We start from the raw sequence: 20,056 nt of genomic DNA, 5'->3' as shown, positions 1-20,056 counted from the left end.
TCACCACATCCTGGCAACAAAGTTATTTGTATCCAGGTAAACATGCTTCTTGTCTTGGAAAGAGCCAGACTGGTCGTGACGTAGGCTAATTTGTTGTAATCGTGTTACTGTTTATGACAGTAACACGATTACAACAAGCCTTCCGAATAAAGGGATTGGTTTGTACTTCAGAATCGCAAGGAGCCGTCTGCAGGTCTAAAGGTCGTAATAAAAGTACAGAAGAGAGCACACGCCTTGATTATGGAGAGGAAGTAAATTATTTTTTTATTCTTATCAAAGCAAGCCTTGCCTAGCCCTAAAGTCTAGGTTTGCTGGAGGACCAGATAAGGGTGAAGAAGAAAAGTCATGCATAGTGAAGAGACTTCCCACCGCAAAACCTTCACGCTTTCCTCAGCCCTCACAAAAGCCATTGTTCACTTGCTGTAACTCAATGAACTGCACTGCAGGACTGCAGCTCAGAGCCGGCAGAGACCCTTGCTGCCTTAGGCTATGAGAGATCTCTGGGTAAAAAAAATAAACTCCACGGGTCTGTCACAAAAACTTGCTTTCAAGGGACTCCTAACCCTAACCTCATACATCCTCCAGGTACTGGTTTTCACTTTTTTTGTAGGCGTCCTGCTACTTGCTGGCTGGGGGATCCGTCCTGTTGTTACTCATCGCTACAAGTCCCTGAAGTTAGCTCGAGGCTTGTAATAAGGGAAGCAGCGGGGGGCTGGGGTTGGGGTTTTGGTGGGGGGGAAACGGATAGTTCCCTGATGTTTCCCTGAGGCGAAGATCCATGGACAGGAGAAACACAAGCCAATATCTCCGTGGCACTCAGCAGCACTGATGTCTCAGGTTAACATTCACTGGGTTTTATGGGTTTATTGATACAGAGATGTGCAGACTAAATATTTATTTACTTTTGCTTAAAGTTAGTGAAACAAGTCTGAATTTAGGCCGACTTCAGAATTGCTATTCTAATTGTCAGTGCGATCAATTGATAAACAATATTAAATAGTAATCATGGACTGTTGATTGATGACTCCCGCTCAACACACAGCTCGCTAGATGGAATTTCAGTCCGTTACTGTTTTACATCATAGAAGTATTGAATTCTGACCTCTGTCTGTATCTTTTTTTTTGGTTTGCAGATCTTCCCAAAACACTGCTATTCTTACTTTCTCCGGCTTAACACCACAAATGCGATTTTTTCATCATACCTTGTAATAAGAGCCTGAAAAAATCTACTTAGGTCAACGACTGCTATAACAACTTTCAAATTCAAAGGGGAACTTCACGATCCAAATCAGACCAATGGAAAACGCAAATCCAAGAACAGTGACGTCACTGATGCAAGATTTCGCTAATTAATTCAGGGAAACAAAGTTTATGTTTCGGACAGCAATTTCGTACAACATGCATATGAAGCAGTACTCTGTTCTCACTCTAGTGACTCTATTCTTATGTAAATAAGACTGCTAACCACCTAATGTAACAAATTACTACCACGAGGACAAAGATAGATTAAGATAAGAAGCACATCAACGGGACCCATGGGACAATGGAGAGAGAGCTGTGAGATATTGGTTGTGCCAGAATACTGCTCAGAAAACAGACTTTGTCTCAGGACCAAAGCTGAGACAGGGTTAACCCAAAGGTGAGAGAAATATGAAATTATAACATGACATGAAATGTGTTTTTCCCAAATGTAATCCATTTGGGATTCACATCAAACATTGCCAAATAACTGTTTACTGGTATTCAGTTTATTGGCTTAGCTCAGGAGGTAGAGCAGTTGTCTTGTAACCGAAAGGTTGCTAATTCGATCCCCAGCTCTTCCTAGCTGAGTGTTGGTGTGTCCCTGAGCAAGACACTTAACCCTAACTGCTCCTGACGAGCTTGCTGACGCCTTGCATGGTTGACTCTGCCGTTGGTGTGTCAATGTGTGTATTAACCGATGTAAGTCGCTTTGGATAAAAGCGTCTGCTAAATGCCCTATTTGTAAGAGTAGTACGTTTTTTAAAGATGTCTATAAAAATAGAAAAGAAAAGGGTTATTTTATTTTACTTAGCTGACTGCAAACTGCATAAATCAAGCTTGCCACTGTAAAAATAAGATGTTTGAAACTGCAAATGTACCATGTATTAATATAAAATGTGAGTGCAACTCTTGACACTCCGGGTGTGCTGAAAAGGCCCACTCAAGTCAAGAGAATCCATGAATGTTTAAAAAAAAAAATTGCAAAAAGGCAAAAGACTTGGAGCAATACGAGTCAGAAGGGGATAAAAAAAAAAGCGAATATGAAAATGGAAAGGGAAAAAAGGCATTTCTGTTTTTTTCAAATCGTACTGAAACATGGAAACTAAGAAGAGAGACAGAGAGGATCTGTTATTCGTTCGTGTAGGCACATGCTCAAGTCAGTTCAAATGGTTGGGTGGTGGAATGTTTGCGCGCTAATAGGACATAGCGCGAGAGTGAGAGCATCAGACCTCTTTTGAGCTGCTGCCAAGCCAATGCCCATGCTTGAGTAGTCATCTGCTTGACGGGCAGACACTGACCTAACACAACAATTTCACTCTCACAAATGTCATGCACTTGGCTGGCTGGCTGGCAAGCAGCATTGTAGATATCAGCCAAGGAGATGAGTTAATATGCCGTTGTTATCTGCAAGCCACGGACGGAATGTGAGCCAAAACAACTCTGGGCCATGCATTTATATCACCGGCCATGCGAGAGCCACTGCCAGGTGGGGCGTCCTCCTGGTAGTTGTTATTGGTTTATATAATGTGCAATTCCTGACTGATATCCCAACACAGTTTTAAGAGACAAAATAAACGCAGGCCATCTGAAAAGCCTTTGGACTAGGATAGGTGTGTTTGCAAATGTTTGGCCTTTGTCAAAGGTGAATCATGAACTGAATCACTGGCACACCTATCTCATTGAACCTTTTCTCTCAGTAAAGGAGGTTGCAAAACCTGCCTTCGGGCTAATAAAAAATCTGACTGTGCAGAAACGGCTGCCAGATTTCCTTCTTTTTTTTCAACGCCAATCTTATCTTTGCCTACGGGCATTGTTCTGTTGAGATACTGCACAAAGTAGAGGTACAGTTGAGGTGCAGTAGGGCTTTTTAGAATAGCCTGAACAGTTTTAAGGCATAATATATAGTGGTATCACTGGACACAAAGTCATTCTCCAGAACAGATCCATATTCATGTGAAGATTATGATTATAAATGAGTCACATAAAGGTGAACCAAAGCTGAAGAATTTACATTTAACACTAGAGAGGAGAGATTACTTACAAAGAATGTGTGCCGATTAGGCCTAAAATAAGCCAAAAGTCTACCCAATGTTTTGTTTTGTATACGCCACAAAGTTTATAACACTGAGGCCTGAGGGACACACTGAGCATTTTGTTATCATAGCCAAAGGCCTTTCCAGTTAAACATAAAACCGAAACTCACACCTTTCAAAATCGAAAGTCACAGGAATGTCTCATTTGCGGCGGAATGCATTTCCTATTTACATAATTGCATGTTTTCTTTTATAATGATATACGACAAGCCCCCGGGGCGACTAGACAAAAGTAGAAACAATTATTTAACCTAACAATCGGGCTTGTGATTAACATCCCTTTGGGCTGACATCACTCTGGCTGTTTAAGAACCGTAAGGAGACCTCAAGTCATTTATTTCGGCCAGAAATTAATGATTGGAGGGCTTGCCTGTAATCATTGATTTAAGGTCTACCTAGCCTCAAATCTACTTACAAGTTCCCTGGGTTTTCACCACTGCACAAGACCGGAACCTTCCAGAAGGCCAGGCAGACCTATTGCTAAAGCTAGCAAGCTTTTCAAGTGTTTTTGGGAGTGGCTTTCAGGGAGGTGGGGAGAGTAGATGTTTTTTTTTGCAGTTGGATGCTTTTAAAATCTAGTTCTGGCTCGTTTCTCAAAATTGCCTACCCTTGCTTTACACTCACCCATTTTGTCCCTGTGAAGCAGTCTATGTGCTTGGGAAAAGTATATTTCGGGATCGCTATTTGTAAAGGTGCATCTGTGTCTATGCTGCGCTCACACAAGCCCAGCAGGTCCTTTGATCATTGTAAACTTGTTTTCCAGCGAATCACTTAATTTCACTCACATTGTACATGTGAAGCCATTCGCACAGAAGATGTAGACGGGATAGAATCAAAACCCGCCAAACTATAACTGTCTCCTCTGTTTTGCTCGAGCCGGGCAATCTCATCACTCACTGAATCTTTATGGAACCATGAAAATATGATCACATATAACTTTATTTAGAGATGACCTCTTCCAACTACAAAATCAGATTATTGGCCATATTCTTTTATTCAACTGTCTTATTGCGCGGCAACAAGTGTCCACGGGTCCTCCACCAATAATCTATTGAAGAAGGGTGCTTATTTCCTCTCTATTTATTATTCTATGGGCAATCATTGAAACCCAGCAGGTAGGCTTAGTGCATATTAGACACACACAGCATTGTCGGCCAGACAATGTCATACATGCTACAATGACTCCTATCACCATCAGCACATCTTTTAAGTTTCTCTTTTACACAAATATCCTCTTTGGTTGTGTTTCCCATGCATACATTTATTTGTGGAGGCCTGCCACACAATAAACATTGAGTGCCTTTTTTATTATTTATTTTCTGATTTAACAAGAGAAGATTTTTTGATCTTCCACAAGGCTAGGAAGACCTATTGCTAAAGCTAGCTAGCCATGAGTTTTGGAGGAGTTGCTTTGGAGGGAGGCTTACTATGGCTGGTTTCTCGAAATTGCCTACTCTATTTTTACTCTATCTTTTTGGATCTGTGTTTTCCCCAGTGAAAAGTCAGCAGGGTATTAAAGGTACAAAAAAATATATACACCGCTCAAACCCAGTTAAATGCAGGGTTAATCACCCTACAAATTATTTTATCATTACAAATTCATACTGTTTGGTTAAACCCATAAAAATAAATAGAAAGGCCCAAATATTTAGTCTGAAACTCTGAAGTTGTTTTTCCTGGCATATAATTGACAAAAAAGGATTGTGATACAGTATAAGCGTGAATAACTAAGAATATTCTGTGTGGGCTGCCTACCTCTCTTCTCTGTCTATGATCCTGTTTGTAACCATGCTTGGATTCCTTGTTGAATTACACATTATTTAATAAGGGTAACACCTTATCATTGATTTAAGGCTTGCAGACATAATGTTAATAGAACAAGGCAGGAAAAAGACAAACATGAGGTTATTGAATACAGATTCCCTCACACCAAATGTAACCATGATAGAGGGCAGCAGCACAGCATCGGCCATATACTGTAGTGTTCAAGATGGACTGAGCCTCCAGGATGCGTTGGAGTTTGTCAGGTGTCAAGTCTGTTTGACATATCAAGTCAAACGTATATAATATGAAGCAGTAACCGAAAATGTTCAAGTTCTATAGCCAACTCAACTTGTCATCATTATATCACGATTGTGGATTTCGCCAAAATCTGTTATCTTCCTATTTTTTTGCATTGGCATTTCTGCATTCACCATTAAGTATTAACCCTTTAAGAAAAATAAACTTCCAATACAAAAAGGCATTAATTTGGAATGATTCTCAGAGGGCTTTTAGTAAAACCATGTTTTAATAAGACAGCATGAGGAGCCAGGTCTGTTGCTCCTTACCGGTCCATTGGCTAAGGCCAGCACGTGACGGGCTCTTTACTTTAACGTTGGAGCCCTCTTTGAACCACCTAATATAATTCATTTTACCCCGAACCACATTCCTCGGTCTTCTGAGGCCTCAGCTAACATGCTTACATAAACTTTCTCCGCTCTCCCCCTGCTACCACCACTCTATAGCCCTGGAAGCATGCTTCAAATTCCTCCACTGTGCTGTTGAGGCCAGTGTATCAGGTAGAGACCAGAGCTTAGCCTAGATCGCTACTGGCTAGCTATTTGCCAGGCCATTCAATATCACAGACATCAATAGACCGTGCTGTGTTTGAAAGATTAGTCTGTTATTGGTATGCAAGACTTTTATTAAGATTATTATTAAGATTTACCTCTTTGCTCGGCCAGCAAAGAGATACATCTTCATAAAATAACCCATAGGTAAAAGTGAGAGGATGACTTTGATTTTTTGATGTTGATAGGTGAATAAAGCACAAAATAAAGAGATTTCTAATGGTCTCCCCTTTTCCCATAAGCCTGTTGCATTTCAGCCTTGAAGCCAGCGGCGGCGGTAGTTATAGAGCCAAATGAGAGCCAAAAGATGTTATGTGTACAACCCAGCACCAGGGGAATCAAACATCTCTGAAGAAACAGACTAGTTAATGTCTCCGTCTACGGCGTCCAAGGTCTGCGCACCTTTCTTCATAAAGGCCAGTCCCTGCTTCTCTTCAATTTATCCTCCAACCTATTTCTGATCACACACACACACGTTGCTGTCAGGAATCCTCCATTGTAAAAGGTACGCATCAACATGTTATATACAATTCAAAACAACTTTGCTTGCGTTTGAAGTAGGGCTGCAGGATATATCGGCTATGTACGATATATCGATATAATTTCCAAGGGGATACAAGATTTGACAATATCGTTGATATCGATATGTGTTAAAATGGTCAGTTTCCCCCTCAAGCGTCTACAGCGCTTGCCTTGGAGACTGTGAGCGCGACCCCTCCCCCTCCCACTCTGTCTTTCCGAACGTGCCGTGTGCAAAGACGCCTCATTCCCGCCCCCGCCGCCCCCTCACAACACAACAAGCATGGATGATACCCGTAAAGAAAACGAGACGGCGGCGGGAGACGAAATTGTTTCAAAGAGGAGAAACAACGGCTCCATAATGTGGAAATAGTTCGGGTTTAAAAAAAAACAGATGAGCAGCAGCTGCAGGATCTGTAGAGAGTGTAGCAAAACCGTTGCGACTAAAAGTGGAAGCACGACAAATCTGTTCCACCATTTACAGCAGCGGCACAAAGTGCAGTATGAGGAATGCGTAAAACTCCGTGGCTGTGCTGCTGCATCACCGGCCGCGACAGTTTCTTCTGCCCCGAAACCAGGGCCGGCGCTCTGCAAATGTGTTGGGGGCGCCCACTGGTGACGGCCTTAATTAATTAATTAAAATATACGAAACAAGCAAAATGAAACCAAACATGTTCCCAAATGGAACGGAGAAGGGAGGGGGCGGGGGATTAAAGTTACGGCGCACTGAAACCCTCACCGTAGTACGCAGGACAATGCGACGAAGCCAATGCTCTTAATGGTAGCTAATGTGTGTAACCTACAGCTTTATATTGTTTTGCATCAGTGATTATTTTGTGAAGAAGGTGAAAAAAGTCCCTTTTTTTTTAATATGTTCATTCAATTCTGTTGAAAATAACGATACAATATCATATGTTGCAGTCATACTGACCTATGTTTTAATAAAAGTGCTTGCAACATCTCACATGTGGCTTTTGACTTACAAAAAAAACATAACCCACTCAATAGAAAATATCGAGATATATATTAGGGATGGGCCGATAGTCGACTATCGACGATAGATGGATTCCATCGTCGATCGTCTCAAGTAGCCGATAAAAAGACGATAATTATATTTTAATAATTAATTTTTAATTATTTTTTTTTATTATTATTTTTTTAAAAGCGCTGTGGTAGCTATTTTTTCAACTTAAAAAGCCCCGCAAATTGTAATTGAAATTAACTGGCACCGGTGGAAAACATACTATGTAGCGCTGACCTGCCGTATTCACTCACTGCTGCGAGAGGAGAGGGGAGGGGCTCGAAACCTACCGGTCTGCTCGCACGGCGAAATGACATCACACCCCGCTGCACCATTTCCGGGTCACAGCTGTGGTACATGAGCTGTGTTCGAAATCGTTCCCTATTCACTCACTCACTATTCCCTATAGTGTTCATGATATAGTGCACTACATAGGGAACGAACAAACGAGAATTCGGACACTACGCTGAACATTTCTAAACGTCATTTGCGTCAGTAAATGCGCCGGGTATTTGTGTGACGCAGACGGATGCACCCAGATTGTGTAAACAAACCGGGCACTCTAGAGGAAAGCTGGAGGTTGTATTGAAGTTGAATGTTACATTTCCTTGAACAAGGTTTTTCTTATTAATTTTGAATGCTTCATTTTCTTGTTAAATCCCAAATAAATTGTTGATATTTCTAAAAGAAAGCCGGAGACTCCATCATTAAATGTAGTCGTTTTCGCCGCTTGCGGTTATTGAGCTTCTTCTTCTCCTCCGGAAAAACACGACTGCATTGCATTGTGGTATATGGGAGTAACAAGTAGGGAACATCATATGTGCACTCACATTTTGGGTATTTTAAGTGCACTATATAGGGAATGAAATTAACCAGTGAGAATTCGAACAACACTACAAAATAGCGAGCACCCTATATAGTGCACTATATCCGTGATAGGGAACGATTTCGAACACAGCTACGAGCTGTGTGTCATCAGCGTGTGTCATCATGACAGCGCCGCCGGCGCCGACGCATCGAAACTTAAATCAGCGGACGCTCACGGCTCACGCTGGTCCAAGGGGAAGACCATCGTATTTGTTTTTAAGAAAAAATTCGAAAAATAAAAACGTAATTTTTTTCAAAGTGATAAATTATTATAAATAATTAATATTATAAAATTATTATAAAGATGCCCCCCCCCCCCCGATAGTATCGACTATCGGCGATCGCTAGGGGGCGCTATCGGACGATGGAAGCTTGTAGACGATTGCCAAACCCTAATATATATCGTATATCGCCATTCAGCCAAAAAAAGTTTGAAGAGTGATGTGAAAGCACGAGCCCCTCCACACTCAGTTCACACGGTAATGCATAAAAAGCTATATCACTAACCGTGAAGTGTATGTTATACACAACACTATATGGCGACGTTGCGGTACCTCTGATTCTGGAATGTCGGCATCTTATGTTAAAGCACATTTGCCTAGGCCTAATTTTAACTTTTATATTTTCTCTCTCCTGTTGACATCTGCTCACACTTTCTGCCATGTTATTATCTTAACGTTTTGTGTTCTAATCAAGATAACTTTTTGTTCTTTTTGGAAAGTAATCTTCAAAAGAACAGTATCAGCCATTGTTTAGGATAAACTAATGTTCGTAAATTTTACTTTGGGTCGTATTAGTGTAGTCGTTTTTGTTAAGTTATTTTTAGTTTTAATGCACATTATACATAAATTACATTCGATCAATTTTAATCCTTATATTTATATATTTGAGACAAATACCTCAGCCTGTTTCCTCAGTTTCATGTTTCACTGTTAAATGGGGTCATGCTGTATTCAGTTCCAGAGAGATGCCTCATGACAAAGTAGGTCTATGACCTCAAAGTGATGCCTATCTTACCTACTCAAATGTCCCGTGCAAACAGCTATGACATAGCAGGTTAGACTGATACACCCGTAACCACTTCCACTTCATCACAGAGCTTTTAAGATATCCCCAACTAGCAGATAACGATGACTTTTACAACATTCCAGTACAAACAAAATGATTGTGCCAGTTTTTCGAACACAGAGTAAAAAATGACAAAATGTTATTGTTTAACAAGCAGGATAGACCTAAAGGCTAAAAGCATGCTGCACTTTCTAAAGATAGCACTAAAACATACCTCAAGCAAACGGCTGAGGTACAGATTTGCAATTACTACATGCTTTATAGGAAGTTCCTTAACTTTTACGACATGGCTTCCCTTGTTGTTAACATTCATTTACGCTTTTATTAATGAAGGTCTTCATCAAGTAAAAAAACTATTAGGGCATACCAGGGGTGCTCTGATTGTCATTAGGAACAGGGGTATTTTGTTGGGCCTTTGAACCTACTTTCAAAGAATCTCGCCCTAACGAAGAGCACATTATTATGAGCTTGCAGTGCTTCACCTCCGGGCACCCAGGTGTTGGGGATTGTCTGACATATATCTGTTTCTGTTCGGCTCGCTACACTAGTTTGTCCTTGGGGACAATGGTCCATATGCTACGAAAAACAAAATGTTCTGGAGATAAATTGACTTTTGATAAAGTAGCCCCACAGCATCAATCCACTATAGCCTGTTTTAGAAATAATTGTGTCAAAAGATATGCAGACAATATCTGTGTTTCAAAAATGCAATTTGCATCACCGGCCATAGTGGCCTTTTTCTAAGCATTGGTATGAAGATAAATGACAAACCAGAGGCGTCAACGTGCCAAAAAATATGGACAACTTAGTGTCATTGAGCTTTCTGAGAATAACTAATATCAATGGTTGTCAAATATTTGGAATTGGCCTAGCTGTCAAGTGTCCTATTTGTTTGGGGTAAGACTGGATTGATTGAGGAATAAAAATGTGATTGTCTAAGGCAAGCTGATAATTCCGTACAACAGTACAAAACATGGATTTGCACAATCAATCAAAAAATGCATTTGTCTTGATTCCACCGAGTTTGGCTCAAAAAAGATGCATCTTGCATCGCCCTTGGATGGCGAAAACAATCAGTTTAAATCACAAACTCATGTTTTTTCAGGCTTGATCAGGTAGGCTTTTACAGCCAAGGAAAGGTGCGCATGACATTTATGAAAAAAAGGGAAAAACATAGGGGCAGAAAAGAGAAGCATAAAGGTTTAGGTTTGATCACTGCAGTCTGCGGCATAACCCCTACCGATCTCTTAATAACAAGTGGGAGTGCCTATATTCACTGTACATTGCTTTGGATAAAACCCTCTCCTATAAAATATATTTAGGCGTACCTTTAGAGAAATAAATCCATCCAAAAGGCCATGGATCGTTTAATTACAAAATACAATTGTATTGTATTTGTTTTCCTTCTGCATACGTGTGAGTTGTCAACGTAACAGTGTGCTAAAATAATTCTGTTATACATCACAAGTGGTTTAAGTCACACCGACATGGGAACAATACCCAGACGCAATTCGAGAGCATCATCATCATTAAACCAAGCCCCAACAGCATGTCAACAACAGCATGAGCAGAATTGACACCAGGGACACCATCTGCACCGGGGACCTTTCCAGGGTTTCCAAAAGACTTAATGGGATGAGAGAGACACAAACTTTAACAAGGGAAAGTGTGCTTTTAATTTACCTTCCTCCAATCAACTTTGGCCCCAGTGCACATTCCTCGTCCCATCGCCCCAGCAACGGCACTAGAGCGAGGACTGCTTGGAGTCATGTGGCAGTTTTCAGCCACACTCGTCTCAGGCTCAGATATTAAGAGATACTAAACACAAACTACAGTTAAAAAGCTAATCTGAAAAATCAAAAACTTCAATATATATGCATGTTCCACATCTATTATCGCTGGAGAAAAGGGAGGAACGTAACACCTTGAAATATGATACTGAAAAAACCCTGAACTTATTTCTTTCTGTACGAAACAATCATTCGTCATAACAATGCTCTCATTCAAAGTACGGACTGCTAACAACCTCATGTAAAAGGGCAATGCATGCATTATCTAGCAGGAAAGGGCATTGCATGCATTATCTAATGAGCAGGCTTTCTCTCAGTCTGAATAGGGATGTCGTCTGTTTTCATACTGCTTTCAAAATAGTTCACATTTATCGAGCGTCTACTAATTGCAACACTGGTAAAAGCCAATAGAAGCTGGTCCATAAAGATTTGCTTCTCCGTACGAGTTATAATGTGTTAAAACCTGTGTTCTACATACTCTGAGGTTTGTTAATTGTTTTAAAGCATATGCTGGAATAAGCCGTTGAATTCTGTTGGTAAACACTCTCTCTGGGGGTTAGTTTGTTCTGCATGACAATTCCAATGCCCACCGGCATCCACTTCCTAGCAGCCTGAGGCAAGAGGCGTTCTATTCATAAAGAAGTGAACCTCGTTCAACAAGGTAATCTAAGCAGACTCAGTGTCCTTGCTTCACATTCTATGAGGAATAGCTTAAGGTAAATATCATCGTCTTCTATATGTCTAGCCCTAAGACAGTCTGTCTGCCAGTGCTCATTATGACTTATTCAAAAGAGTGCAGTTCAAACAAAACATTGCTATAGACTAAATTTGTTTCTTTCGAAATGACTTAGCACTTTGCAAAGTCAAACCGTGAACATTAAGTCCTTCTGTCGTTAGATTTTCTCTTTTTCTGTTTTCACCACACACACACACACATATATCAGACACACACACACACATACACACACACACACACACACACACACACACACACACGTACAAGCACACACAAACACACACACACACACACACACACACACACACACACACACACACACACACACACACACACACACACGTCACATTCACACATACCCACGATATGACTATGAAATAGGCACATTTTTACAAGGAACATTTTTGGGGTGAGACAGAGCATTCAAATGAGCGATCAGAAAAAAAACAATGAAATCAAAGCCAATTTAGTTTGTTGTTAAGAGAGGTGGCTTCAAATTTAACAGTATGGGAATGGGGTTGAAAGTGAACACAAGCTGTTAAAGTAAATATTGAAACAATACGCATTTTCGTTGAGCAGACTGATTCTCTGGGCTGTTTATGGAGCGATGGGGAAGCAAAGGTGGACACATGAAAAGCATTTTTCAGTTGACAAACGTCCCACTTAGAAATGTTGAAAACAATTAGTCTGTCAGATTAGATATTTTTTCATCACACACCTTATCAAGAGAAAAGCGTAGTAAAAAACAGATTGTACTTTGCTTTGGAAAAAATTGAATTAGCCACAAACTTTACAATCACTGAGTGTAATACATTGTATCATCCTTAATTACCCGATTTACAGTATCAAAGTATGACTGAGCATACAAGTCAAGTCCACTCACACACTACCTCAGGCTAACTTCATGATTTGCAAGCCTAGACTAAAAGCAGGTGGGACCCTCGGACAGGGGGCCATTTTGAAAACACAACAACCACACAAACGGACACAGAGCTTATTTTGCAGCCAAGATTTTAAATCTGAAACTTGCAAAAATATGAAAAGACAAGTTTGAACAAGTGTTCAACTCTCATTGTAAAATGAAAAGAATGTACATGGCCATTTTTGATTAATATGGCAGCAAATCCAACAACTGAGTTGAGGAATGTTTTTCACAGTGGAGATTAGCAAGGTTCTCTGCTTGGTGCCAATGTAGTCTGCAAACACTGGAGTACACACCTATAATTCATCACGGAACATTGATAACACTGTTTGCTGGGTACGAGCACGCACACTAGGCCAACTTAAAAGTATTTTTAGTTCCCAGTCAAAAAACATTTGAAAGATTTGAGGGTTCAGCTTCCTCTGGGTTTGCCCCTTGTACCATGAGTATTACCTGAGCCATTGTTGGAGAATACATTGTGCTTTCCAATAATAGTTTCACAAAGCTCAACACACCTTACAAAAGCCAGTATTGATTGGTTGATATCATTATTCTTTCTTTATTGTGCTTTACTTTATAGGCCAACCTGCATAAAAAAACAGATTCTAATTCGCAAAACTATTTGATTTGCTTACTTTTCATCAACTTCCTTCAATTATGCATAGATACCTGGTTCTTCATTAAAATCAAGCAAGAATCAAAGATATTGGCTGAGGGCTATTCTTATTCTCCACTTTTCCAACATTCTTATGGAGCCTATGAACATTGGAGGTTATATATGCCATAAAGCTTATGTATTATGCAGCACGTTTCACTGCTTAATTTAGACATTAAATATGTAGGAACTGGGTTTGATTTTTTTAAGGGGAGGAAACCCACATTTAGCCACCCAAGAATGTGGTTGCTTCCAAATGGAAGACATGTTGAAAATATCAAAGAACGTAATGGTTAGATCCTTGTGGCAGGGACTGTGGCAGGAATTTCAGACTTTGACTCAGTGTCAATCACACTCAGTCTATGAGTGTCTCGGCACAGGTGTTTTTTTGTCAAAGAAAATCCTAAAATACAAGTGAATCTGAAATAAAACAGTATAATTAAATAATTAAATAATTAAAACTGAAATAAAATAAATCAGAATAAATATCAATATAAATATCTGCTACAAAGAGGTTTAATGGAAGAATATATGAAGGTTATACATTTAGAAGGTCAGTATTCTGAAAGAAAGAAATGTGGCCAAAGGGAGGAGGAGCTGGAAGGAGCACTGCATTTAGAAACGGCTTAGTTCACCTAAACAACCGGTCAGGAATGTCTACAGCAGGTCTGAGAGACAGCTGGCCCATCTGTTCCTGCCATCAAATCCTCCCCCAAAGAGGAAAAATGAATGGAATCAGGAACCTTAACAGTCCTCCCGGAAGTGCACCGTCTCTCACATACACATACCAACGCACAGACGTGCATACTCTTATCGATGGATGCCAGATAGTGGAATTCATTCTTATGCTAGTTAGCTCCAAACCAATGCCTTCCTATTCTTTCATGTTCTGAATAGTAAAAAGCACACACGCTTCACAAGCAGCCGTATGATAATTGAGGAAAGAGGAGAGGAAAGAACTCACCAGTCTCTTCGTCAATCGTGAATATCCCCAGGCCAGAGCCATCCCGTATGGAGTATCGTATCTCCCCATCTCTGCCTTCATCCTCGTCTTGGGCAGATACTTTCATCACCGAGGTCCCAACCGGTACATCCTCTTTGATAAATCCTTTATCCAAGAATGAGCGGAATTGCGGCCTGTTAATGTTCTCGTTGATATCCACCACGTCCACCTCGATGAAGCAGGTTGACGACAAAGACATGGGCTTCCCTTTGTCCTTGGCTTTCGCCGTCAGGTTGAACACCTGCCGCTGCTCGTAGTCGAGGGTTTTCGCGATCCGCACCGCACCACTCAGCTTGTCCACGTCAAAGTGTCCATCGCCGCTGTCGATGAGGCTATAGCGCACCTGGCTGGAGGGTCCCACATCGGGGTCGTGAGCCTCCAGCCACATGATCACTGCGCCGACGGGAAGGTCCTCCCTCACCCTCACCCGGTATTTAGGAGGCACGAATTTGGGTGGATTGTCATTGACGTCTTCCAGGATCACCTTTAACAACACTGTGGAGACGAGCTGGGGTTCGGCCACAGCCTGGTCACGGGCGGCGACTTTTAAAACATATACGGGAAGGCTCTCGCGGTCTAACTGTTTCTTTACCGTCACTAGTCCGGTATCCTCATTGATGGTAAAGTGATCTGTGCCCCCCAAAATAGAATACTTGACAATCCCGTTGTCACCTAGATCCTTGTCGGTTGAATCCACCTGGATGATTTCTGTGCCCACGGGTGTATTTTCACTTATTTCCACTGAATATGAGTCTTGCAAAAACTGTGGGCTGTTATCATTCGCATCTAAGATCTTGACATCCAAGAGGCGTGATGAGGACTTTTGTGGTATGCCGAGATCGTACACTGTGACATTGAGTGTATAGTGGTCCGTTGTTTCCCTATCAAGAGGAGCATTAACCAGCAGCCAGCCACTCTCCATGTCCACGATGAAGCGGCTCTCTGTGTCTCCCCCTGAAATAACATACACCAGCTTCCCATTAAAGCCGCTGTCCGTATCTGTAGCACTCAAGTGGACAATGCGAGCCCCAATGGGAAGGTCCTCTCTGACCTCCATGGCACTCGGAAATGACTCAGCGAACTGTGGCGTGAAGCGGTTCACAGAATGAATATCCATGAAGTTATCCTCGGGTTCTGCTTGGGTGTGAATCTTGCCGCCTTGGAGCAGTTTCTCCGCCAGCATGGTCGCGACGCCGGTGTCAATACATTTTAATTGGACAGGCTTGCGCGCTGTGATGACAGTTATATTCATAACCATGGACTGGGTCTCATGTTCACCATCGCTGGCGGTGATCTGTAAACCATGGAAGGACACTTTGGACGCCTCTCCGTCAATGAGTGTCTGCTTCAGCGAGAGCACTCCGGAGTTTGCGTTCAGCTCAAACAGATCCAACTCGTTCCCAGCTTTAATGTTGTAATGCACTAGCTGCAGTTCATCCGCGTCGATGGCAGACACTGTGGTTATCTGCTCCCCCACACCATGGTCTCTTGGCACGGTGACTTCACAGTCGATATTTTCAAACAGTGGCTTGTTGTCATTTAGGTTATTTAGTGTTATGGTGACGGATGCTTCCACCTCTCTGCGGAAAGGGGAACCCCAGTCGGATGCCCTGACTTTGAGGTTGTAAATCCTGGGCATCAGCTCATAATCGAGGACCTCGGAGGTGCTGATGACACCTGAGAAGTACTCGATGACAAATGGCTGCGGCATGACATTGGTAATGCTGTAGGTCACATAACCATTTTCTCCACGATCCAGGTCAGTGGCTTTGACCTCCAGCACGCTGGTCCCGACAGGAACGTTCTCATCAACTGAGGCCTTGTAAGATGTCTGCTTGAACTCAGGGGCATTGTTGTTTACATCATTCACGTCTATGATCACTTTGGTGAATGCCTTTTTGTCTGCGGTCATAACGTCAAGCTCATATCTGGGGGCATTATCAGCGTTAATGGGTCCCGCTGTGGTGATTAAACCCGTGTCTGGATTAATGCTGAATCTATTCTTCTCCGATTTATGTTTAAAAGCATACTTTAGCTGTGAATGCTTGGGCAAAGCCATTACCATAACGACAGGTGTGTGAAGTGGGGCAAACTCACTGAGATTGACCCTGTAGATAGTTTTATCAAATTTAGATGGGCCCATTTTAAACTGCGGGGAGGTAACATGAATTAACTTAGCAGAGGAAAACCGGGGTAAACTCCCCTTATCTTTAGCTTGTAGCGTCAGGTTATATCCAAAAGGCTGGCTGTCCCAGTCTACATCCTTAACCGCTTTGATTTTGTACGCTTTGCTCCCTGGACTGCTTCTCACAGCTTTAAACTGTTGGAGAGGGTCTCCCGCTACTACACTCAGCGAGGCTATCTCCCCATTCTGCCCCTGATCATTGTCCTCCACCATCACTACAGCATAGGTGGGGTCGCGGTCTGCATCAGAAGGGGCCAAAGCGACGGCGGTGATAACCGGCGCGTGTTCGTTGGCCTGCTCTATCCGGACGGTCAGCTTGGCCATGCTACTGAAGCCACTGCTCCCGTAGAGCTTCATCCCTCTGTCTACAGCCAAGATCTCCAGCTCGTACAGCTTGGTCTCAGAGTAGTCAAGTTTGCCGGTAAGGGTCACCACTCCGCTTGTTGGGTGAACGGCAAACATGTCCGTCCAATCTGTGAAGCTGTAGTAGTATTCTCCATTTGTACCGATGTCGGCGTCTGTCGCCGTCACCTTGGCCACGCTGGTGCGTATGGCCGTGTTCTCCAGCAATGAAATACTGTACGACGTCGGTGAGAAGAGGGGTCTCAGATCATTGGTGTCCAGTACCTGAACCTTGACTCTCGCGCGAGCCTCCAAATTGGTGCCTCTTTCCGTGGCTTTGACGGTGAGTACATAGTGGTCTCTGACCTCGCGATTGAGAATGGCTGTGCTGCCTCCTTTGGTCCTTATTCTCAAAAAGCTGAAATCTCCAAGGAGGTATTCTTCGGCTTTGAATAGGTTCTCGTTGTCCCCGGCAACTATTTTGTACCGTATCTCCCAGGCGGGGTCAGCGATGTAGATACCCATCTTGGCATGGCTCTCTAAGAACGTCTTAGCAGCAGAGTTCTCATATATGGTTGTGTTGTAAACAGAGTGGGTGAATTGCATTGTGGCGGATCTCGCAACTCTTTGGTTCCCTGTGCATCCACAGAGGTGCTCGAGGAGCAGTAGAACCGGTAGGATCAAGTATTTTCCCATATTTGTACCGTGATCTTGGCAGAGCCACCTGGAAAAAAAAGAAAAGAAAAGACAATAGGATAAGTAAGAACGAAAAGCAGATACGATTGTGTTCTTTGTCAGTGAATAAATTAACACAAATCATTCTAGGTTATTATTTCCGAATTTGCATTTGTACATCATGAAGGATATATTATACAGCTATATTATCCATGTGATAACTATCTCAACTGTTAAATAAGTGAACTGCTGTGAACGTCGGTTATTACCCAGCCGATATGGTAACAGGCAAATGGCTGTTATGTGGTCATTAGATAAGCTAGTACGGTCAGTTAAATAAACAAAACTTTACTGTAGGCTACAGTAACCCCTTGCTGCTACCTCTGCTGCACGGAGCTAGGCAGTAACCGCATGCGACGTTGTAAGCTGCATAACTACAGATCCTTAGTACAATTGAATATTTGTATGTATAAACTAAGATACCCTTCAGGGACAAGGACAATATATACACTGTCAAAATGTCGGTCATGTCAATCACTGCAAATAAAACATACAATTGAGGAGCTTCTTAAAACTAACAACAAAGCTCTTCGTTGCTGATCAGCTATAGCTGCAGCATGAGCTCCAATCACCTTCATATTAGATTATTCTATCGCTATGTATACCTAACTAGGTTTCATGAGGCATAACGCCGTAATATAACAGGCTACACGATATCAATTGAAAATAGTTCGGTACGAACAGAAAGAACAAAAAGAACCCAGGTTATTTTAGGCATTATCGTCATCTGTTAAAAGTCAATGAAGTCGGCATTGTGTCTTTACTCTAGTTATTTTCATGAAAGACGACACGTGTTTACTTTGAGCGTATCGACCACACCGCTCGTGCTTACGGGTTAGGTATTAGGGATGTTTAGGTTAATAACTTTTGAGTTAGGCATTAAGGCTGTTTGGGTTAATAACTGACAGTCTACCTTGAATCACAACTCAACTTGTAGCATAGCGGATATAGAAGATACAGAAAGAAAGATAAAGTAATTCCTTGATTGCACTTTTTGGAGATTGCTTTTCGTGCAAGCATTTATACAACGTCTAATTATGTGTTCTCCATGAAAATAATAATTTAAAACTATTTATTTTTCAAACCCCCATCCCCCAACCAAAACCCATTCACTTTTTAAAAAGAAGAGAAGGCAGTCCGGAGCTGAGCAGATGCACAGTCTCCACACCAGTCCAGAAAAGTGCACAGAAAGCAGTAACAGTCAAAAGATAGACATTTATGAAAAATATACGCTTCTCAAACACGTACCCAAGTTACAAATAACTCCGCAAAACTCACAACGACCCCGCATTCGCTTAAGTTCCCCCGGAGATAAAGGCAGACGGAGCGGTGGCCGATTCCTCTACAAAGCGCCGCTCACAAAGCTAGCGGGACCGCCGCCGATCCATCGAAACTTTTCATACGTCCGAAAGATGGCAAGACTGACTGAAATTCGCAGTCACAAAGGATCAACAAAAATCACCAGTGGGTTACATACCTATTCTATCATTCGGGATGTAGATTAGGAGGTTTTTCATGTAGTTTAAAGTCTCCAAATCTCGGCATGGCAATACGTGGAGTCTCCTTCCCTACTCCATCCACTTCGCACTCTCCTTTCCATGGAGCTCTCCTTCCACAATGAATGCGCCCAGTATCTTTCCGCGCTGCGCACGCCCGGATCTACTTACTGCTGGCATGAACCTAAAACCCTATTTTCTCTATTCCCTAGAATAAAAACCAAATAACATCCCACCTACGTTTAATTTCCCGTTTTCTTATCAACTCAGGCTATATTTATCCCAATGTTCCTTTTACATAATATTTTCTTTTTTATCTGATGATAGCCTCCCAAACACAACAAATGGCTAAATACTCAGATTGATGCAATTGTTTTACTACCATTTACGTTTACACATATAACCCTGTCATTAGTAATAGTACTGTAATAATTGCTATTATCATTATTATGATCATTATTATTGTTAATAATAATACGATTATTGTTTTTGTTTTTTTATTATATTCATAACTCATTTGTGATTGTTGTTATAAACAAATCCCTGTTGAATCTTTAAGGTTGAGCCCATCTATCGATTGTCCAGTTTTTTGTTTTTTTTTACAGTGAATTCTTAATGGATTTCCTGCCTTCCCACTGGAGGCACGGGAGTGTGATGAATATGCGATTGATGGCGCTGTCTCGCTGCTCTCGGCCGGACCTGCACAGCACTGGGGCGCCAGCGTGTACGTGCGTGCGTGCGTTCCTGCTTGTGTGCGTGTGTGTGTGTGT

General features: G+C 41.9%; 1 protein-coding gene across 8 annotated transcripts in view; it reads right to left on the bottom strand.

Annotated features, from left to right (window-relative positions):
• The window catches only part of fat1a (FAT atypical cadherin 1a), a 74,892-nt gene extending 55,497 nt beyond the window's left edge, over positions 1–19,395 (bottom strand). For all 8 annotated transcript variants that reach the window (XR_003976062.1, XR_003976063.1, XM_030350909.1 and 5 more), the window contains exons 1-2: positions 19,268–19,395; positions 14,490–17,779 (exon numbers count right to left, since the gene is read on the bottom strand). Coding sequence is in view for 6 of the 8 variants with exons in the window: in XM_030350909.1 (XP_030206769.1) it covers positions 14,490–17,751 (3,262 nt within the window). In the remaining 2 variants the exon portion in view is untranslated. The remainder of the gene's footprint in view (positions 1–14,489; positions 17,780–19,267) is intronic.
• Between the last annotated feature and the right edge of the window lie 661 nt (positions 19,396–20,056).

This window comes from Gadus morhua, chromosome 3, assembly GCF_902167405.1.
Source record: "Gadus morhua chromosome 3, gadMor3.0, whole genome shotgun sequence".
NCBI classification, from domain to species: Eukaryota; Metazoa; Chordata; class Actinopteri; order Gadiformes; family Gadidae; genus Gadus; species Gadus morhua.
This window is presented reverse-complemented; position numbering and strand designations above follow the sequence as displayed.